A 19,654-nucleotide genomic window follows, 5' to 3' on the forward strand; every position below is an offset into this window, starting at 1 on the left:
TTTTCATTTTATTTGCCAGCAAGGATTCATGGAAAACTGAGCTGAAACAGTCATCGGAGAGGCTGTGTAGCACGTTCCCCTGGCCCTCAGGAGGACAAGGATGCCTCACAGATGGTTGCCCCATCTGCCCTTTGAAGCCCCAGTGCTGGAGATCCTCTCCCAGAAATCTATTTCAGTGCTTCATTTGAAAAAAAAAAAAAATTTAAAACTCCTGACCTAATTCTCCCTTGCTGCAATTTAAGCCCGTGGTTTCTTGTTCTAAACATGTTAGAGAAAGTGAAAAGTTTATTCCTTTCCCACTTGCATTTTTTCCCACATAAATGCTTCAAGGCTCTCACATCTCCTTTCAGTATTTTCTTCTCTGCATTAGATGACACCAATTCTTTCAACTTCAGACAAGCATTTAATTACATACAACTACTTTTTGATCCAGGAGGTCATGCATTTGATGCCGAAGCCAGAGGGCTGTCCTAATGTGTGGCAGGAGAAAGGAAAGATACATGACAAAACCTTGTAAGATCCTTAGGCCCATGTTGTCCCACTAGAGCTTTAGCTTCTTCTTGATATAATCCATCCAAAAAGCACGAAGACAAGGTGTGGTAAAAACAAGTGAACCGCAGAAAGACACAGGTTTCAAGGCTCAATGCTCCACACCCTAACATGAAGACACTTGAAGAAAAACGGCCACAGGGATGAATGCCCATCACCTTGAATCTCCTCCACTGGGTCTCTTCATCTCCATTTGATGCTCTAATTTCTTGCAACGAAAGCTGCCGTTTTATAGCTGAGCATTATGCAAGGCTGGGCGGGAGGGGTTCCTGACTATCGGAAACTTTCTTTCCCCAGTGAATGGTGGAGCAGAGAGACCACTGTCCCTCCCAGGGCAGACGTTCAAGGTTTTTCTCTCGGGTGGTTTGGAGTCCGCTGCTGAGTGCGGGGCTTGGGCCGCGGGGGCAGTGCTTGCTGCTGCATCTGGGGCTGCGGCAGCGGCCGCTGCTGCACTCGCAGCTGCTTCGGGGTGGGATTGCACTGCGTCTGAGGGAGCTCCCGCACCACCATTTCACTGTCCACCTGGCGAGCCCGCATCATTCGCTCCTCATCTGCAATGACAGAAGGATCCCATAATCAGGCACACGCTAAGCAGAAGTTGTACAGCCAGTGGAAAGTGCTTGGCCAAATATTGGTCTTACTTGGAAGGCCACTGTCACCCTCAGGTGTTCCTGCTACTCTAGTGAAGAAGCAAAATCACCTCCACCTGCACATCCCAGGCAACCCCAAAAGATTTTTGGCTGCCTGGCTGAGGTCAAGGTAGCTGGGGGTGTTTGGGGCAGCTCTGCCCTCTCTGTGCTGGGGGAACCGACTTTGCTGGGGAGGCCCCAGCGGTCACCAATGGACATCCCCAGCCTGAGCTGCTCTTTTGGAAACAGGTCACTGAAGGGAAAGTGAGAGGTAACCCAAGGAAGCAGTATCAAAGCACTCTGGCCTGCAACTATCCATGCTGGGATCTCCAGGCACCTGGAAGCAATTATTTCCCCACACATAGAAGTAAATTTGTCCCAGCTGACTTTTGATCATCGACTCATCATTTTTGATATGTCAGTCAGCTTAGCTCAGGGACTGAGGGATTTACTTCTTGGGACACTGAAATGGCCTTAAGCACACACCAAACTGTTTCAAAGAGGCTAGTCACCCTCTTATATTAGTTGTCATTTTCCCAGATTTCTCTTTTTCTTAATTCTTGCTGAATCCAGACACAAGAATTGTGGATGTGCTATCACTGTACCGTTGAGGGAGTAATGTATCCCACTCAAATAAGAACAGCCATAATGTAAATAGCACTCATGGCTATGCTCACACCAGCATTACGCTCACAAGCTATGGCAAGCCTTCTGAGATGACATCCTGTGGTTGCACTGTGGTGAGCTCCCCCAGCAAACGGGGAAAGGTTCACGGTTGTAACTTCAGAGGAAGCAGGAGGGCCATGGTGAGTTACCCACGCTCTGGTGCAGTGAGATTGTGCTCCCCTCAGCTATGGGACTGGTCATGCTCACCCTTGTCAGCCTGACCAAAAGTACCTTTGAGGTATCAGCTGAGGCTTCCTTCAGGCATCGCCCTCCTTATTTTGACAGACTGTTGTGGTGTACAAAGAAGTTTTTAGTCCCATTTTCTAACTCGAGAACTGACTCACACAGAGACTAGCTGTTATTTGAGACCACACAGGAAGCCTGACACAGTGTGTGGGGGTCGGACTCCGAAACAAGCCTGTAAACAAGCCCTGCCAGGGTGACCTCCCTCCTGCTTTAGCCTCCCCTTCCAGGTGGACCAGGCAACTCTTCTGGAATGGGAGCTCCATATCCTCTACCCACCCAAACCAGCAGCGATGCCCAGGTTGTAATTCGAAGTGACCTCTCAGTCAAGACTGAGAGCCAACTCTCAGAGAAGACTCTGGCAGAGTATTTCCTATGGTCCTACAGAGGCATGAATTTTGGACAACACAATTTTGGCCCACTCTGAAAACCTCAAGTCTTTAAAGTGCCCCAGGTTGGACCTCCAATGTTGATAGGCCTCCAAGACTATTGCTTTGTAGAGAGGACAAGTTCTGTGAGATTCCTGAGGAAATTTACAGAAAAGCTGAGCCCTTCTTGCCCCTTCGCACTATCTACAATGTTTCCAAATGCGACTAAGGATTTCAAAGATCCTAATTTTACACCATATAAATTTCATGAAAAAAATCTGCTGATGGGATATCTAATTGTATATTTTAGCCTCATAGATGCTCATGACTGGTGGCCTTGGCCGAGCTTTAGAGGAGCAATTCTTCCCCACGAATAAACAAAAGGGCTTGAGAACAAGAAGTCTTTTGTTCAAAGCATGTATCAGAAACCAAGACTGGCAATGCCAGCCAGTGTCCCAAGATACACCATATGCCAAAACAAGGTTACTGCTCATGCCAAGGCAGAGAGAATGCTCCTGCCTACAGGGCTGCTCTCAGCAAGAAGCTCTAAGATTTTAGTTAGCTGGACAGCAATATAAAGTCCCCTAAACACTTACCATCATCTTCAAGCCTTTCTGCTTTCTTCTTCCTGATACAATAAATAAGCAAAATCACGAAGATGACCAAGAAGATTGCACCTCCTGCTATGCTTAAGACAAGATAAAGGTCCAGCTGGCCTAGTTAAGGGAATGAAAGAGGATGTTACAGGAAACAAAATCATTTGCACAATGTCTGCGTAGAATTCTGTATTTTCTTCCATTGACTGTAAAGGCAGCCACAGTGAGAAAGCCCACGTTTCGCCTTTTCTCTGCACACAGCAGAAAGTTGTTGGTCCTCATTGTAGAGAATTTTGATAGAATCATAGAGACTCAGAATGGTTTGAGTTGGAAGGGACCATAAAGATCATCTAGTTCCAACCCCCCTGCCACAGGCAGGGACACCTTCAACTAGACCAGGTTGCTCAAAGACCCATCCAACCTGGTCTTGAAAACCCCCAGGGATGGGGCATCCACAACTTCTCTGGGCAACCTGCACCAGTCTCTCACATCCCTAACAGTAAAGAATTTCTTCTTAATACCTAACCTAAATCTGCCCTCTATCAGTTTAAAACCATTACCCCTCATCCTATCACTACACTCCCTGATGAAGTGAGCCTCCCCATCTTTCCTGTAGGCCCCCTTTAGGTACTGGAAAACTGCTATAAAGTTTCCACAGAAGCTTTTCTTCTGCAGACTGAACAACCACAACTCTCTCAGCCTGTCTTCACAGGAGAGGTGCTCCAGCCCTCTGATCATCTTTGTGGCCCTCCTCTGGCCTTGCTACAACAGGTCCATGTCCTTCTTATGTTGAGGGCCCCAGAGATGGTCGCCACTTGGACATTGAGCTGTTGACCACAACTCTTTGAGAGTGGCCATCCAGCCAATTCCTTATCCACCGGGCAGTCCATCCATCAAATCCATGTGTCTCCAATTTAGAGACAAGGATGTTGCACTGGACAGTGTCAAATGCTTTGCAGAAGTCCATGTAGATGATGCCAGTTGCTCTTCCCTTATTTAGCAATGTTGTAACCCTGTCATAGAAGGCCACCAAGTTTGCCAGGCAGGATTGGCCCCTAGTGAAGCCATGTTGGCTGTCACCTATCACCTCCTTATCTTCCATGTGCCTTAGCAGAGTTTCCAGGAGGATCTGCTCCATGATCTTGCCGGGCACAGAGGCGAAACCGACTGGCCTGCAGTTCCCCAGGTCTTCCTTTTTTCCCTTTTTAAAAATGGGGGTTATGTTTCTCCTTTTCCAGTCAGCGGGAACTTCATCTGCACTGCCACAACTTCCCAAATATGAGGGATAGTGGCTTAGAAACTTAATTGGCCGGTTCCCTCAGGACCCAGGGATGCATCTCATCAAGTCCCAGGGACTTGTGAACCTTCAGGTTCCTTAGATGGTCTTGAACCTGATCTTCTCCTACAGTGGGCATTCCTCATTCTCCCAATCCCTGCCTTTGCCTTCTGCAACATAGACAGTGTGGCTAGAGCCCTTGCCAGTGATGATGGAGGCAAAAACATTGCTGTATATCTCAGCCTTGTCCAGGTCCTGGGTAACCAGGTCTCCCATTTCCTTTGGAGAGGGCCCACATTTTCCCTGGTCTTCCTTTCGTCACAGACATACCTATCAATGCTTTTCCTGTTGCCCTTGACTTCCCTGGACAGATTTAACTCTATCTGGGCTTTAGCTTTCCTAACCCAATCACTGGCTGCTTGGACAATTTCTCTGTATTCCTCCCAGGCTACCCATCCATGCTTCCACCTTCTGCAGGCTTCCTTTTTGTGTTTCAGTTTCTCCAGGAGCTCCTTGTTCATCCATGCAGGCCTCCTGGTGGTTTTGCCCAACTTCCTCTTTGTTGGAATGCATCGCTCCTGAGCTTGGAGGAGGTGATCCTGGAAGATTAACCAGCTTTCTTGGGCCTCTCCTACCTCCAGGGCTTTGTCCCATGGTACTCTACCAAGCAGATCCCTGAAGAGGCCAAAGTCTGCTCTCCTGAAGGCCAGGGTCATGAGCTTGTTATGCACCCTCCTCGCTGCCCTAAGGATCTTGAACTCCACCATCACATGGTCACTGCAGCCAAGGCTGCCCTTGAGTTTCATGTTCCCCACCAGCCCTTCCTTGTTGGTGAGAACAAGGTCCAGCATGGCACCTCTCCTTGCTGGCTTTTCTATCACTTAGAGAAGGAATTTATCATCGATGCCTTCCAGGAACCTCCTGGATTGCTTATGCCCTGCTGTGTTGTCCCTCCAACAGGTATCAATGTGCTTTACGTCCCCCTTGAGGACCAGGGCTTGTTAATGCGAGGCTGCTCCTGTCTGTCTGTCAAGGGCCTCATCCTCTTGGTCTTCCTGGTTGGGTGGCCTGTAGCAGACCCCCCCCTATAATGTCACCTGTCCCTGCCCTCCCTTTGATCTTGACCCATAAGCTGTTGGTCAGCTCCTCATCCACCCTCAGGCGGAGGTCTGTGCACTTCAGCTGGTCCTTAAGATAGAGGGTGACACCCGCTCCTCATCTCCACTGCCTGTCCTTCCTGAATATCCTGTATCCTTCCATTCCAACACTCCAGTCATGGGAGCCATCCCACCATGTCTCTGTGATGCCAGTAAGACCATAGTCCTGCAGGCGTACACATGTCTCTAACTCCTCTTGTTTATTCCCCATGCTACATTCATTTGTGTAGAGGCATTTAAGTTGAGCCCCTGATGAAGCTGACTTAGTGGCTGGAGTGGCATGGAATTCCTTTATGCTGCACCCCAGGTGCTCTCCTGTTGACCTGCCACCCTTCTCCAGGTTCTGGGCATCTGTTATGGGTATTTGGCATCGTGCTGGGATGGACTGATTTTCCCCTCCCCCAGCATTTTGATTTCTCCCTGATGTATTCAAGTTCTGCAGAAAATTGAAACCAGAGCATTCATGTGTGCCAGCTCATCTTATTTAAATTACCACAAATGTCCTGTTCCTGCTAGCAATGGACCCTTTTGAGGACCATGAGCATCCAGGCAGTGCTCAGCATCTAACAAAAATAAACTTTTTAAGTACTTCCTACTGAGCTGGAAACATTGAAACTAGCTTGCTTCATAGTATTTTGATACTTCCTCTTCAATTTTTGGCTGTATGCAAATTTTTAAAATAGTGAAAATGAAAATAACATAACGAAATATCCCAGTGTCTCAAAATGAGAGTTCAATTTGCCTGGGGAGCAAAAATTTATATAAATGTTCCTTATTTTTGCCAGATAAGGTTTGCTGGATGCTGGCCTGCCTTCGTCACCTCCTGCATGGTCTGTCTTCCTGGCATTCAGCGTTCACGCTTAAGCACAGGCTCATCCATGGAGCTAAACCCAGCAGAAGCGCACAATCCTTGGCTTCCTGGGGGACAAAGCTCCAAAGGGGACAACACCACTGGTACCACCCTTAACATTCGCTGGGCACGAACATGGAGAGAAAGAATGATGACACCAAAGCTGAGATGTCTACAGTATAAAGGCCACTATGAGCCTGGGCTGTCCCAGTGGAAAAAAAGACGAGTGATGTGGTTCTTCTCACCTGTTTTAGCTGCCGGTGTTATACCGAGGTGTATTTTGCCCTTTCTGTGCCTGTTTCTCCCAGCTGACTCTAAGGTGAGACCAGTCAGATTCACGCATAGTTACACTTACATGAAAAGTTAGCTGAGCTGAAGCCCATCCGAAGCATACCTTGCTTACTAAAGGTCAAAATTCAAGGTGATACGCCTCGAATGCAAGACCAGATGTTCATGGAGGGCAGCAGGGTTGGAAGGAGGTTTCACTGCAAGCTGAGGGATTTTTCATCTACTATGGAGCTGGCAGAGTCCTGCTACCACACAGAAAGGTTTGAGGCATTTTTAGTTTGAGTGGGAAGGGTAGCACTACATGGTTTTAGCATTTTTTTGGGCGTCTCAGAAATCACAGAATCACAGAATGGATTCTAAATGCTCTATTTGTACCTTAGAGATCAGCGTGGCGAACCTTTTATTTCTCTGCTAATGATTTGAGAAAAAACAAACTCTCACATCCAACTCACCCTGTCAAAGAAGAGCATTTCTCAAGGGTGAGAAGAAGTGAAACCAAAGCATCTAGCTGATGGCTAATGTCTCCCTATACCAGCAATGCAGGCAGGCCCGTGCTTGCCCAGCTTGTGCCCTGGGATGGCCAGCTTCAGCCAGCACTTCCTCATTAAGACAACGTGTTTGGGCTAGTTTGCCCTGCCTTAAATAGACCTAATCCAGCAGCGTGTTTTCATACCTGACTCCAAAGTCCATGTCACATCCCACTCCCCCACACCCCAGCTTCTTCCCAGTGCTAGCACCCACAGGACTGTGTAGTCCAGCAAGTCAGGCAGCTCACGCAGCAGAAACCAACCTTTTTTTGGCTATTTTAGGCAGCAGGGGGATCCTTCAGGAGGCAAGGGCTGCACAGGCGAGCAGAGGCCACCCCATCCCTCAGCAATTTCCCCTTCAGTCAGCCTCAGCAGACCTTAGATCTGGAAGGTGTCTATACCTTAAGGCTTGCTCTCTTCCTTCTCACACCATAGGCTGGCCTTTTAACTTGGACTTTCCCTAAATTCGCTATGGCAGAAATAGCTGGACATTGGAAATGCTGAGCCAGCTCTTGTGAGCCCCCCACTCTTCACTGGCTCTAGTGGGAGTCTAGAGCAAGAAAGTGCTTTAAGCAAAGTACTCGCAGTTAGGTGGGATAAACCCAACCCCAGAAAATTCAAGGACTTTTCCCCAGTACTGCACTGGAAATCTGAACTTTGAACTGAACACCACATCCAACATCATACCAATATGATCTGTCCCTTGTTTTTGCCTTAGCTTTCAAAACTTTTATGGGGAAAGCGATGAGTTCTTTTGCTTATCTAACCATTTTCAGCATGACTCTGCCCATTTAAAATGCAATTCCTTCAGTTTTTTTGATGCATCTGCAATTTAGAAAGATGACACTTCAAGTGAGTAAGAAAACCCATGGTACATTTGAGCCATGCAACCCCAAACCTCAGTTGAATTCTGAATAACCTCCCTCTTGATTTCTAGGCCAAGCTAGAGAGTACAAGCAGCTTATTTTTCGCCTTGTGAGGGCACCCATCCACAGCCACAGGTAGCTGGCAACCACCACCTTCATAGGCATGATCATGGAGAGGAGAAAAATAATGTGCAACCGATTTCCCCACCATGAGAATGTAAATCAAGAGCAAATCCCCTGAAATCAATACCATGGCTTCATATACATAGGAGAAGATTCCAAGCCATATTTTCCAAAAAATAAGCTATTCATTTATGTCATGGTAGCTTAGGTAGTTTCATACTGTGTTACTGAAGTTAACTCTTTGGCTTTGGACTGGTTGACCAAAGTCAACTGTTCCATTAGTTTTAAAAGAATAAAGAAGGATAAAAATGAGGTGGAAAGGCTTTCTGTCTTTTGCAGACTGCTGTGTGTGATTAAAACACTTTCAGGCCCACCTCCCTGCTTTCTCCTTTACTTCATTGGTCTACCACTAGTGATAGTTGACACCACTTGAGTCTATCAGGATGCTGACACCAAAAAGTCTGTCAGGATACCTCTGGCATCTTTTGGAAGAGTCAGCAGCGATGGAGGGGAGGGAGAAAATGAGCAAGAACATCTCTCTCATTCATTTCACCCCTCAGCTAGCCTGATCTCCCTGGAAGCCTGCAGTTTTCCCCAGGAGACTTCACCCCCACTGGAAGCAACATCTCATTGCACCCCACGCTCCTCCCTGCCACCCACATGGCTCTTGAATCCAGAAAAATCTCTCCCCCTCTTCCAGAGACCCCTAGGACCCACTGAGCATGGGGGAAAACACCTCCAGCCACAAGAGAAGAGGAAGAGCATGGCCCACCTCGCATCTCACTGCCCCCAGTTTGGCCTCTCTGCTGTAAGCACAGGGATGCCATAAGGGTAGCAGTGGGGCAAGCAGCAGCAGGGTGGGCAGGGTGGAGATGTGACAAGGCTGGGGAGGACCAAGCAGAAAGCATGACTCACATGCTGGCTACCATGGTAGTGTCAGCTCCCAATAACTGCAGCGGTGGTAGACGCGCAAGACCGGGTGCCAGGAACAATCGATGCTTCTGGCACCTGGACCAGTCCTACAGATACACGCAACTGCGTCAGGCATTGTGCATCCCCCCTAGCAGATTCTAGCAAAAATAGATTTTTTTTTTTTTACCTGAGCACTTAATTACTTTTTCAGCCATTTTTTCACTGACTTGGTTCTTAACAACACATCGGAACGTCCCAGAATTCCGCATGTGCATTTCCAACTTCGTTGCATTCTTTTGGATTTTTTTAATTTTATCTTGAGTCAGTTCTATTGTAAATGTTTCGTCTTTAGTCTTCTGCTTCACTTCACACTTGACAGATACAGTTTTATTCCTGCATTCAGCACTGAGGATTGGCTGAGGGACAGGCTCTGAAAAAGAAAAGGGACAGGCACATCTGAGATGGTTTCTCCTTTTGAAAACCTCCATTATTAAGCAGAACAGAACTAGCCCCCAATAAGCAGTGAGGGAGTAACACTAGCTAATGAGACCAGAGAAGAACGAAGAGCAAATTAGACCTCTACTACAGAAGTAATGTGGCAATAATAAAGAAAATGCAGTATATTAGCCTACGTATTTGGCCTAGCAAAGCAGAGCTGCACCCCCATGGCCGGACTACTTTCTGGCTCAGCTTGGCTCACAGCCAGCCCAGGTAGGCGAGAGCAAGTGTATTGGGGGGGGAGCAGATGTGAGGGACTCCGAGCCACAGCCCCTCCAACTCTGTCCCCAATATTTTGGTGCAAATGAAGTCGCCTCTGATCTGTCTGTGCCCATCAGGAGAGATTTCCTCTAAGGCAGGACAAACGGCTACTTATGATGCTTTATGTGACGCTTTAGGTACCATCAACGGCACTCAGCTAGCACGACAGCCACAGCGTGAAAACCCATCAAAACAGAATAGAAAACACAAAACAGACACCTCTTAGCTCTCAATGAGGTTATGACAGAGAGAACTGATGCCTGTCTCTCTTTATGCCCTGCAAGCAGCCAGCTGCATTTTGGTTCCAGATTCTCTGTCACCGGTGGCTCTGAAAAAGCCAGAAAAGCCTGCAGGGCTTTCCTCAACTAGGGGCAACTGGTGGGGACGTGAGATGGAAAAGAATTAATTTCTACCTTTCGGACCAGGTAAACAAAAACATGCCAGGGCCACCTCTAGTTAAAGGCAGTGTAACTTATAGAAATCATGAACTTTGAAGGGCTGCTCGTAGCAAATGCAGTCTAGGTTCACGCTGTGACATCTGCAGCCACCTTCTTCTTGTTAAGCCCACTCCTCTTCTCCAAGCTGTAACCTATCACTCAGGGGAACATTCCAGTGTGAAATACTATGGTCCATGTCCCAGTGATGGAGTTGTGTGATGGTACCATCTAAACTACCATTTTTGGGAACAACTGGTTGTCCAACCCTAGTAACAAAGTAGAATCTGGCTGACAAATAATTCTAGCACCCCAGAGTTACTAAAGGACTTTACTTGCAAAACCGCTTCTCAGAGTTAAGGCAACCTCTCTGCTGCACAGTAGACGGAATGATGCAGCACGTAGCTCGGTCGGAACCTTAACCTGAAATTGAACCTAGGACAGCCCAATGAGAGCTCAGTGGCTTAAAGCATGAGTAAACAGCATCAGGCCCCGATGACTTCCTGAACCTGTAGACAGTTTGCAATAATAATTCCCAAAGTAGTGAGGCACCCTCGCGGCTCAGCAGTCCGTTATAGCCACGGGGCCTCCCGCTGCGCAGAAACCCTGCTAAAACTATTCCAGCTTTCATTGCTGCCCCATCAAGGCATCATTTCTGTAGTGTCAGCTGGTGCCCACAGACTCAAGAGGTTGGCAGAGGCGTGCATGCTGGCTGAAGAAGGACAGAGCAAAATCATCCTCTTGCTGGGGAAAAAAAAGCCCACATGCTGCCCTACAGCTTGGAGCTCTGGAGAGGTAGCAACAGCCATAAGGAGCAGAATAGCCATCCCCATCTTCCCTACTCATCCCAAAAGCTTTGGGATGATACCGCTCTGATCTGTCAGGGTAAGATGCAGCACAGGAATGGAGGCTGCCTTCACGTTTTGAACCCATGCAGCTGAAACGGCCAGGCGCACGCTTAAGTGTGCTTTGAACAGCACAATCTTCGTATTTGTTGTGTTATGCTAATGGGAGGATAGAGTGCAGGACTTTTCTCCCCCTGCACATTCAACTCCTATTGTGTATCTCAGAGGAGGTGACCGCTGGCTATTTTTTATGTTAGAGCAAAAATGGAGTGGGATTGCATTGCCTAAATACAGGCACTTAGTGCCACCTGGGCTCCAGAGCTCTCCTCAGGAGGTGGGCAGATGCAACGCAAGGTGCTCACCTTGCTGGAGCAGTAGCTAGACACCAAAAGTCATAACTCACTGCCCGTAAAATAGCACCAGAAGTGCCAGAAGAGCACAATGCATCAGCCACAGGTGTACCTCACATAGGTTGCTGCGCTCTGAGAAGAGGTTTCTGGAAGCAGGGTGCTGCTGCCAGCATGCGTGGTGCTGCCACAGCTCAGGGCCCGAGGGGTCCCGGCAGCGCCTGCGGTGCTGCAGTAGGGACACCCACACTCACCCTGCCACCAACACGGACGTGCTCATGGCTGCTTGCTCGGCCACACGTAGAAACCTGGCGGCTGACAGAGAGGGGAGCCAGAAAGAAGCAGGGGAGCAGAGGGCACCAACAGGAGCAAGAGAAGGGAGAAGAGCGGCAGACTGCTGTCAGTGGCGGGAGGAAAGAGGTACGTCTCACCAAAGTTCCCCCAAAACATTTTCTGCTCCTCACACTGCCCTGCCAGTGAGTACGCTGGGCGTGCACAAGAAGCTGGGAGGAGACACAGCCAGGACAGCTGACCCCAACTGACCAAAGGGATATTCCATACCATTCCATACCCCCCATGAAGCTGGGGGAAGGAGAAGGAAGGGGGGCGATGTTCAGAGTTATGGCATTTGTCTTCCCAAGTAACTGTTACATGTGATGGAGCCCTGCTCTCCTGGAGATGGCTGAACACCTGCCTGCTGATGGGAAGCAGTGAATGAATTCCTTGCTTTGCTTGTGTGCGTGGCTTTTGCTCTACCTATTAAACTGTCCTTATCTCAACCCATGAGTTTTTCCTCACTTTTACTCTTCTGATTCTCTCCTCCATCCCACTGCGGGGGAGTAAGCAAGCAGCTGCATGGTCCTAACTCCCGGCTGGCATTAAACCATGACAGAATGGTATAGGAAGAGCAAAAACTCACCCTGAACGATGAACATAGTATATTCTTCTGCCTTCAATCTTCCATCCGGCTCATAAACAGTCACCTTGTACTTCCCACTGTCCTCTTTCACCACTTGCTGTATTTGCAGAGTCCCATTTAGGAATACCTTACACCTGCACTGCTCCTTTTTTGCATAGTACTTAACCTTGTTATCTTTTATCTGAAGCAACTTATTTCTGTCTCTCAGCCACGTTGCATCATATACGCTTCCAGCAGCAGCGATGCTGAGAAGAGCTGTCTTATTCACGGCCATGTAAATCCAGTTGGTGGTGGAGCCTGTAAAGGGAAGCACAACCAGCCTGTCAGCGCGTCTCCAGCAGCCCCCGCTGTCATGCTCGGCAGCCACAGCAGTGACCCAAAAGGTTGTCACTTGCTACCCCCCTCTGACTTGCCTAAGCCTCTCTGTATTATTGATACTACCTTCTTCCCCTGCTCCAAAGCGCCTCTTGGTTGGTCATTAGATAAATGTCAGCACCTAATTTAATTTTGAGACATGAGGAAGATAAGAGTCCAGCTTTCAATATCTGGCTTTATACACTGGCTGACTTATTTGGAGTGATTTCAGATGCCAAGATTCACGGCTCCCCACGAACTTAACCCTTCCAGAAAATAAGGTCACTTCGGTGTGTTTTGCACGTGGAACAGGCTGGTACTCAGAGCGCCCACCACTGCAAACATTGCTGTGGACAGCAAGAACACAAACTAGCCATGGCCCTGGACAGTAGGATCAGTTCAGCAATAACAGTGATGATAACAATAATAGTGGCCCATGTCAAGCAGTGAGTGAGTGTAAGGCACTGAACTGGAGGCAGACCCAGTGCTGCCAGCTTGCAGCACCCCCTCCTCACCCACCCCAGGCACCCTGCCCCGCTGGAATATACCCACTTGATTTTACTAGCACAGGATCATCAAGGGGCCAGTAAGGCAGGGAGAAACAAACAACTAACCGCATCCTGTGAACTGATCAGGCACTGGAGACATCAGGAGACAAGCAAAGGCCAAAAAAAAAAAAAAAAAATCTTTTCTCTGTGCAGGTCTCCTTTGATGACAGGTCCCCTCTCCAGAAGAGATAAGAGTAGGTGCTTCCCAAAGGTGCCACCAGGACTGGGCAGCACTTACTGTGTGGCTGCTGAGGGTGATATTCAGGAAAGGCAAGGCTGCTAAGCATCAGTCCTGTTACTACCCATGGAGATGATGTACTCGTTAGGCTGTGCCCAGGCAGCGTGCCCTCTCCCCCCCGGCTCCTTCACAGCCTCCGCAAGGCCCATCTCTGGTGAACCGGGACTTTGGAGTGCAAAGTTTGTCAGGAGGTCACTTCAAGTAAGGTACTGTCTCAGCCTCGTGTCAGGTGAACAATTTGCAGGAGGAGGTAGAAAAGTGCTCACGAGTGTCAGGTGGGATAAGCTCACCGATAGCCGAACCTGCACTCAGAGCCACAGCTCATTTCATTTGCCATTTTCTTATGTTTGTTCCTCTTCAATTTACAGGATAAAGCCGATCAGCAGGAGGAGATTTCTCTCCACATCACCAGATAGAGCTGATTCTGCTCTAATTTTATATATTTTAAGCACTTTTTTCTGCCCAGAGAGAAAAACTATGTTTATGCATATTTTTATTGCAGTCCTTCATTCCTGGTATCTAGGACATTGATAAACTATATCACAGAGGGGAAACTGAAATCCCATTGTTATTTCATGAAACTGACAATATTAGACATAATCAAAGAACAAAAAAAAAAGTGTGTCTCTGCAACAAGAAAACTAATACCAAAGTGCTTCCAGTAATTCAACCCCAGTCTAAGGAGAGGTTGTTATTTCACCATTGCATTTCCTACAAGGTATTTGGCGTATCTAATGAAATATTCTCACATCAAGCTATCAACCAATCAGTCTTAGAAGCCGCTGTCCTCCACACAGATGACACTGCCGATTATACCCAAATATTTGAATTCTGGTACTTGTTTCTGCTCAGTCACGCACAGATATTTAGAGCTAGTAATAGGATTTCTTTGCATAACAGATACATCTATTTTTTCTCTGTGGAAGAAAACAAAAATAAAAATCTAAGTTTTCCAGGATAATTCAATGGCATCTCTATGGACAGACTATCTACACACATCTCTGGATATTTATCTGATTTCCATAGTCTTGCTAATGGAAAGCTGAGTATCCCACACATATAATACTAAAAATCTGTTTAGCTGATGAAAGAGCATTTCTGCTTAATGCAAACTGAAAAGCATTCCAAGGGGCAGAAAGGTCCAAACTGGCAGCATAGAGCTCACTTGCAGTCACAAGAAATAGTTAAAAGGAAAAGCTCCCATAGTAACTTTAAAGAAGTAAGGAAATCTTTGAAACAAGTTTTCCCTTTGAAATGTTCAAGGGAATAATCTTCATTTCTGCTGCGGAAGATGTTTTATGTATCATGTACAAAAACCCCAATTCCTTATTTAGCTATTAATTTTGTTGTGGAGGAAAAGAAAAGCATTAAACTGCCATACATAAAATCTGTAGTGGAATGAACAGAGGAAAAAAAAAATCTATGCATGATTGTATTGTCTCCATCTCTTATAACCTTTCTCTAATCTATGAGTTAACACTTTAATTAAGTTTTTAGATTAATATTTTAAAAAATAATGAGAGTAATAATACACAAAATATTAGAGGTATGCATTTGCTTGCTGTTTTCACATCTTAAACTTCAACTCCACTGAAGACACTGAGATATATCACTCTTTCTGTTAATATATATGTAAGAATATAATTTGCACTTTCAAAAGATTTGCTCATCTTTGATAAGAAAAGGAAATTACATGCGATAATGCACCATGAACTGGATCTCTAATGTAGTACAAGCTACCTCCAGGGCAGAGAGAAAGCTGCATGCTGACATTTTGCATTATACATGTGTCAAATTAAGGCTCGTTAACTTAAACCCAAAACTGTTTACAGCTTATTATTATAACTGGAATAGGAAACTCGGGTCCTGCCCTCCCCCCAACTGAAAATTAAATCTAATAATAGCAGCGATAGCCCAAAGGTCTTCACTCATTGGGAAAGTGGAACTGGATTCTTATCAGTAACATCCCACCAAGTTGTAAATGGTCTAAAATGCAATTTTAACAACGCTAGCCCAAAAAAGCAAGAAACGGTAAGAAAAACTCACATTTTACACAGGGAAATAAAAGCAGCATGCACTTGACTAGGAAAATCCTCCTAAAGTTCATTTTCGAGTCAAAAAAAGTCCAGTGTCTCCTTGTCTAATGATAGCTCCTGGCAGGTGAAAGGATTTTCTACTGTGAGCGAGCGGTCGTGGGACGTGTCGATACAGCCCTTGTGCCCTCCTCCCCTCCTCCCAGCTCTCACCCCACCACTTCTCGTTTCTAGCACAGGCAGAAAAAACACGGGCAGAAGTCCCTCTTGACAAGATGTTTTATCAGGATGGGGACAACTTGCAGTGACAAGGAAAGTGCACACTAAATTGCAGGAATATCCCTGAGGTCCACCTCCCCACCTCCTCTTCAAAGTTCACCCAAAGAGTTCAAATACAGCATCCACATGCCACTATCCTAGTGGGACAGATGTGGGTTTGGGGATGGAAGGGGTGTGGTGGGAATGCTTCTGCTCCTCCATAGCCTCAGCAGCAGCGAGGGGACAGCAAGTCCATGACCCGCAGCGGAGAGCAGGTAGCTGATGGCTGTTGGACAACATGTAGAAAGGAGACACACTTCCCTTGGAAACCATCAGGATCAGCTTCACATCAACATCTGATCTATGAGGGGCTGGCCAATGCCAGGTGAAGGTGTCCTGCAAGCAGAGCTGGCTCTTTGAGCAAGCTGCAAAAGAGGGATGAGTGTGGAAGGGGATGAAAACACTGCTTTGGGGTCTAACCAGAAACTAGCCCTGAAGACGGCTGCCGTGGGAAAGATGGTGAGGAAAGAAGCTGGGAGGGGGCACAGGAGTTAGGTCCAAACACATGTGAGAAGCTAACAAAATCTTTATTCCCGATTCCAGTATGAAACAGATGGGGTGGTGAGGATTTTGAATCACCATCCCCAGCACAATCCCCCTGCTACAGTGGCCACTGAAGCCTTCCAACTTTTTATTGCAGATGTAGACCAAGAAAGAAGACAGAAGAAAAGCTGTAGCACAGCTGTGGTACAATATTAGATAAATCCTTCTCGTTCATTCCTGTCATTCATCTTCCTTGAAGTTATAGGAAGGTTTTACGGGATACCTCCCCTTTTCTGGCTTTGTCATCTTCTAACTGGTAAAAACTACCCCTTCTAGCACAAAAGGAGAAAGGTCACGGTATTGCTGCCTCTGCACATGGCGGGAAAACCTAGCTTTTCTTCCGTCTTTTTGTTATTGTTTCTTTACAAAGAACGCACAAGGGAGGCACACGCAAAAGGAGAGAGGAAGAAACAGCAACAAGATGACATTTTTGTGCCTGATCTCTACCCTCTCTGGAGAAAAAACAGCTGAGGGCAGAGGCTGCCATGCCCAGGCATCTCCCCAGCCAAGCAGATTGTACCAGGGGCCTGTGAGGACCTCTCTCCCCGGCCACGCCACAGGGACATGCAAGGTCTGCACACCTGGACACATCTGCTTCCAGCTCAAGCGCCTACAGGGCTTTTTTTCCCCCCCCCCCCTCTTTTTTTTTTTTTGCTAGGTCCATAAAGCAGAGCGGAGAGAGACCCCTGGACATAATGAAATCACTGCCCGCACTCTGCTCAACTTTGTCCCCCTTCTTCCTCAAGCAACATTACCGCCAAGCCACCGCCTGCTTCCAGCATACCCCCGCACTTTGTCTGTTTGTGGGCACACTCAGATTGCAAACACACTGGGGCACAGACCATCCTTCTGCTCTTCGTACACACAGAGCCTGCACAGTGCCGTCCTGCTTGACGGGTACTGCCTGCTGCAGAGCCGCGGGCAGAAACTGGGTTTGGTACAAATGAAATACAAACTGAAAGATGCATGTGTGTGTGTGTGTATGTGTGAAGCCGAGACAGAGAGGTAAAGCTCCACAGCAGCAGAACAAGGCTTAAAAGGATGCCCTGTATTCATAACAAATGCCACTACTTCCAGTTAATCAAGTTTGTTATGCCCGAATGCCCATGCTCCTATAGAATCACAGCTGAAATGACTCAGACTGGAAGTTCCTATGCTTCAGCAGACCATTTATAGCACATCAAACATGGCATCCTTTTTCCTGTTAGAGCAACAGGTAGACAGAGGCAAGAAACCACTCCTAAAGGATATAAAAGTTCTGTTCAGAAATAAGCTGGCTGTGAGCAGAGAAGAGGCACTCAAGAGAGATGGTGAGGGCTCAACAGCTGATGTCCCCTGCCCACTGTGCAACACAGAAGTGATAACAGGCCTTGCTATTTCTGAGTACTCAGGTGCATGTGCACAAAATCAACTTGCTTAGAGATTTTGTATAACAAAAGCACAGCTGCTCCAGCAAAGGGGCACACCACCCACCTGCAGCGAGGATTACTCATGAGATCCTGGTATGTGCATGGTCCATCCCACTGAGCAGCCCCTTTTCTAACCAGCATTGGAAACCTCCTGTGCCATCAGACCCAGCTAAAGAAGGAAAAAGCACCCTGTGTCTCTAACCTCAGCCTTCCTGCCAGAGGAGAAGTCGGGAAATGGCAATATCGTTGCAGCTTTACCCTCCCTCTCTTGAGGAGCAAGACAACGTCATGCTGCAGTCCTGACGGGGCTTCGATCCCCGTTTTAGAAGGAAGGTATTTTCTGGATGTCACCGGGAGGGAAGCACTGGAAGTCCCTGCTTCCCCCCCAAGGGAAAGCATTAAGGAGAGGGTGTCGGAAGGCAAATGGGTACCTCTGGAAAGCACAGCAGCTTTGGGCTACAGCTACACAGAAGTTCTGGAGGCCAGCATGTACCTCCAGTGATGCAGTGTGGCATGCATGTCCTGAAACCAGCTGCAGCAGGGAGCACTGGCAAAGCAGCCCCCCGCACCAAACAGTGATGCCCCTCCAGGAATAGGACGGGCTATTGCTGCAATTCAAACCCTGTCCCAGGTTGTGCAGGGCAGGACGAGGTGAGGTCTGCAGGTAACCATGCCTTCACGCTCTTCTGCTCGTTGCAGACACCCTTTCTCCTACCCATTACACAGGCAGTAACACTGCTGGGCTGAACCCAAGCCAGCAAGAAAACTGGGGCACCAAGAGAAAAGGAGACATCTCCCAGTGTTGTGGTACAGGACCTGTCTTTAGTTAGGCCTGTCAGCCCATGGCTGAGGATGCTTGGCCTCTGGTTAGCCCACTGCATTGCTAGACATCTCCGTCTTCTGAGGCGCAGTAGAGCAGAGGACCGAATGCAGCCATGACAATGGGATGTTTCTTTGCCGCCACTATCTCTGTGGTATTGTTTCCACTGCAAAAGCCACAAAGTGCTGTAGTCATATACATTTGCTTTTGTTGCTTGCTCTCTCTTTTGCTCTTCTGTTCTTTGTAATACACTAACCAGTTTCCTCACAGGGAATGCAAGTATCATACTTACATTTCCATGTAAAGGTGACAGACTCACACACATCTGAAGGCAACATCTCAAGACACAATATGTAGCTGTTACAAGCTCTAAGTCTTCAACTTAGTGATGAGCCAATAAATATTCATGCCTGAGGTTTATTAAAAAAAAAAAAAGAATGTTATTAGATCTACTAGAAAAGAAAGAGTACAAATAAAGTTAACATGTTCTTCTCAGGAAAGTCAGCGTGCAATAAGCCAGTGCAGATTTGTAGTCCATCTGCTAATTTGCACCATCTCCTCTGGTATGAGCTTTAGGTCATATTAAATGGCATTTGCATGGGATACTTTTCCCTGAAAGAAAAGTCAGACACCCTGCACTTACCACCCCTCAAGACCCTCACCATGAAAGATAACAAGACTATTGCAAATTCACACCTCTGAACTTCTCAAAAAGACAGACCTTTGGCGAGGCGCAGTTTGTGAGAAGGGTGAATGTGATTTCGACTGGATCGCCAGACGGGTAGTATCATGTGGAGGGGAAACTTTGGATAAGGCTAACCTTATTCTTCGGAGGTCTCCTGGGTTTGCACCCTCACCTGCAACACTAACAGCTGCACCCCATCTACGTTGCCCTGGACAGCAGCTGAGGGTTTCATGACAGCAGATTTCCTTCCCCTTCAGTGCAGCTTTTTGCAGGATGGGGGAATCATGGGCAGTGGCTGAAGTGGGGAAGAAGCAAAGTCAGCCTTGGCAGGAGGAGCTGCCCCTGCACTGTG

The 19,654-nt window shown here is 47.4% G+C and overlaps 1 protein-coding gene across 1 annotated transcript; it reads right to left on the minus strand.

Moving 5' to 3' along the window:
• Nucleotides 1–891: 891 nt before the first annotated feature.
• On the minus strand, nt 892–15,601 carry CD2 (CD2 molecule). The gene is made up of 5 exons (XM_009890088.1): nt 15,541–15,601; nt 12,355–12,651; nt 9,238–9,480; nt 3,052–3,171; nt 892–1,100 (listed from the first exon to the last, which is right to left on the minus strand). Exons 1-5 carry the CDS (start codon nt 15,599–15,601, stop codon nt 892–894), a joined length of 930 nt encoding a protein of 309 aa, XP_009888390.1.
• Nucleotides 15,602–19,654: the final 4,053 nt, after the last annotated feature.

The sequence above is a fragment of the Charadrius vociferus genome, unplaced genomic scaffold (assembly GCF_000708025.1).
Source record: "Charadrius vociferus isolate BGI_N301 unplaced genomic scaffold, ASM70802v2 scaffold287, whole genome shotgun sequence".
Classification (NCBI taxonomy): Eukaryota; Metazoa; Chordata; class Aves; order Charadriiformes; family Charadriidae; genus Charadrius; species Charadrius vociferus.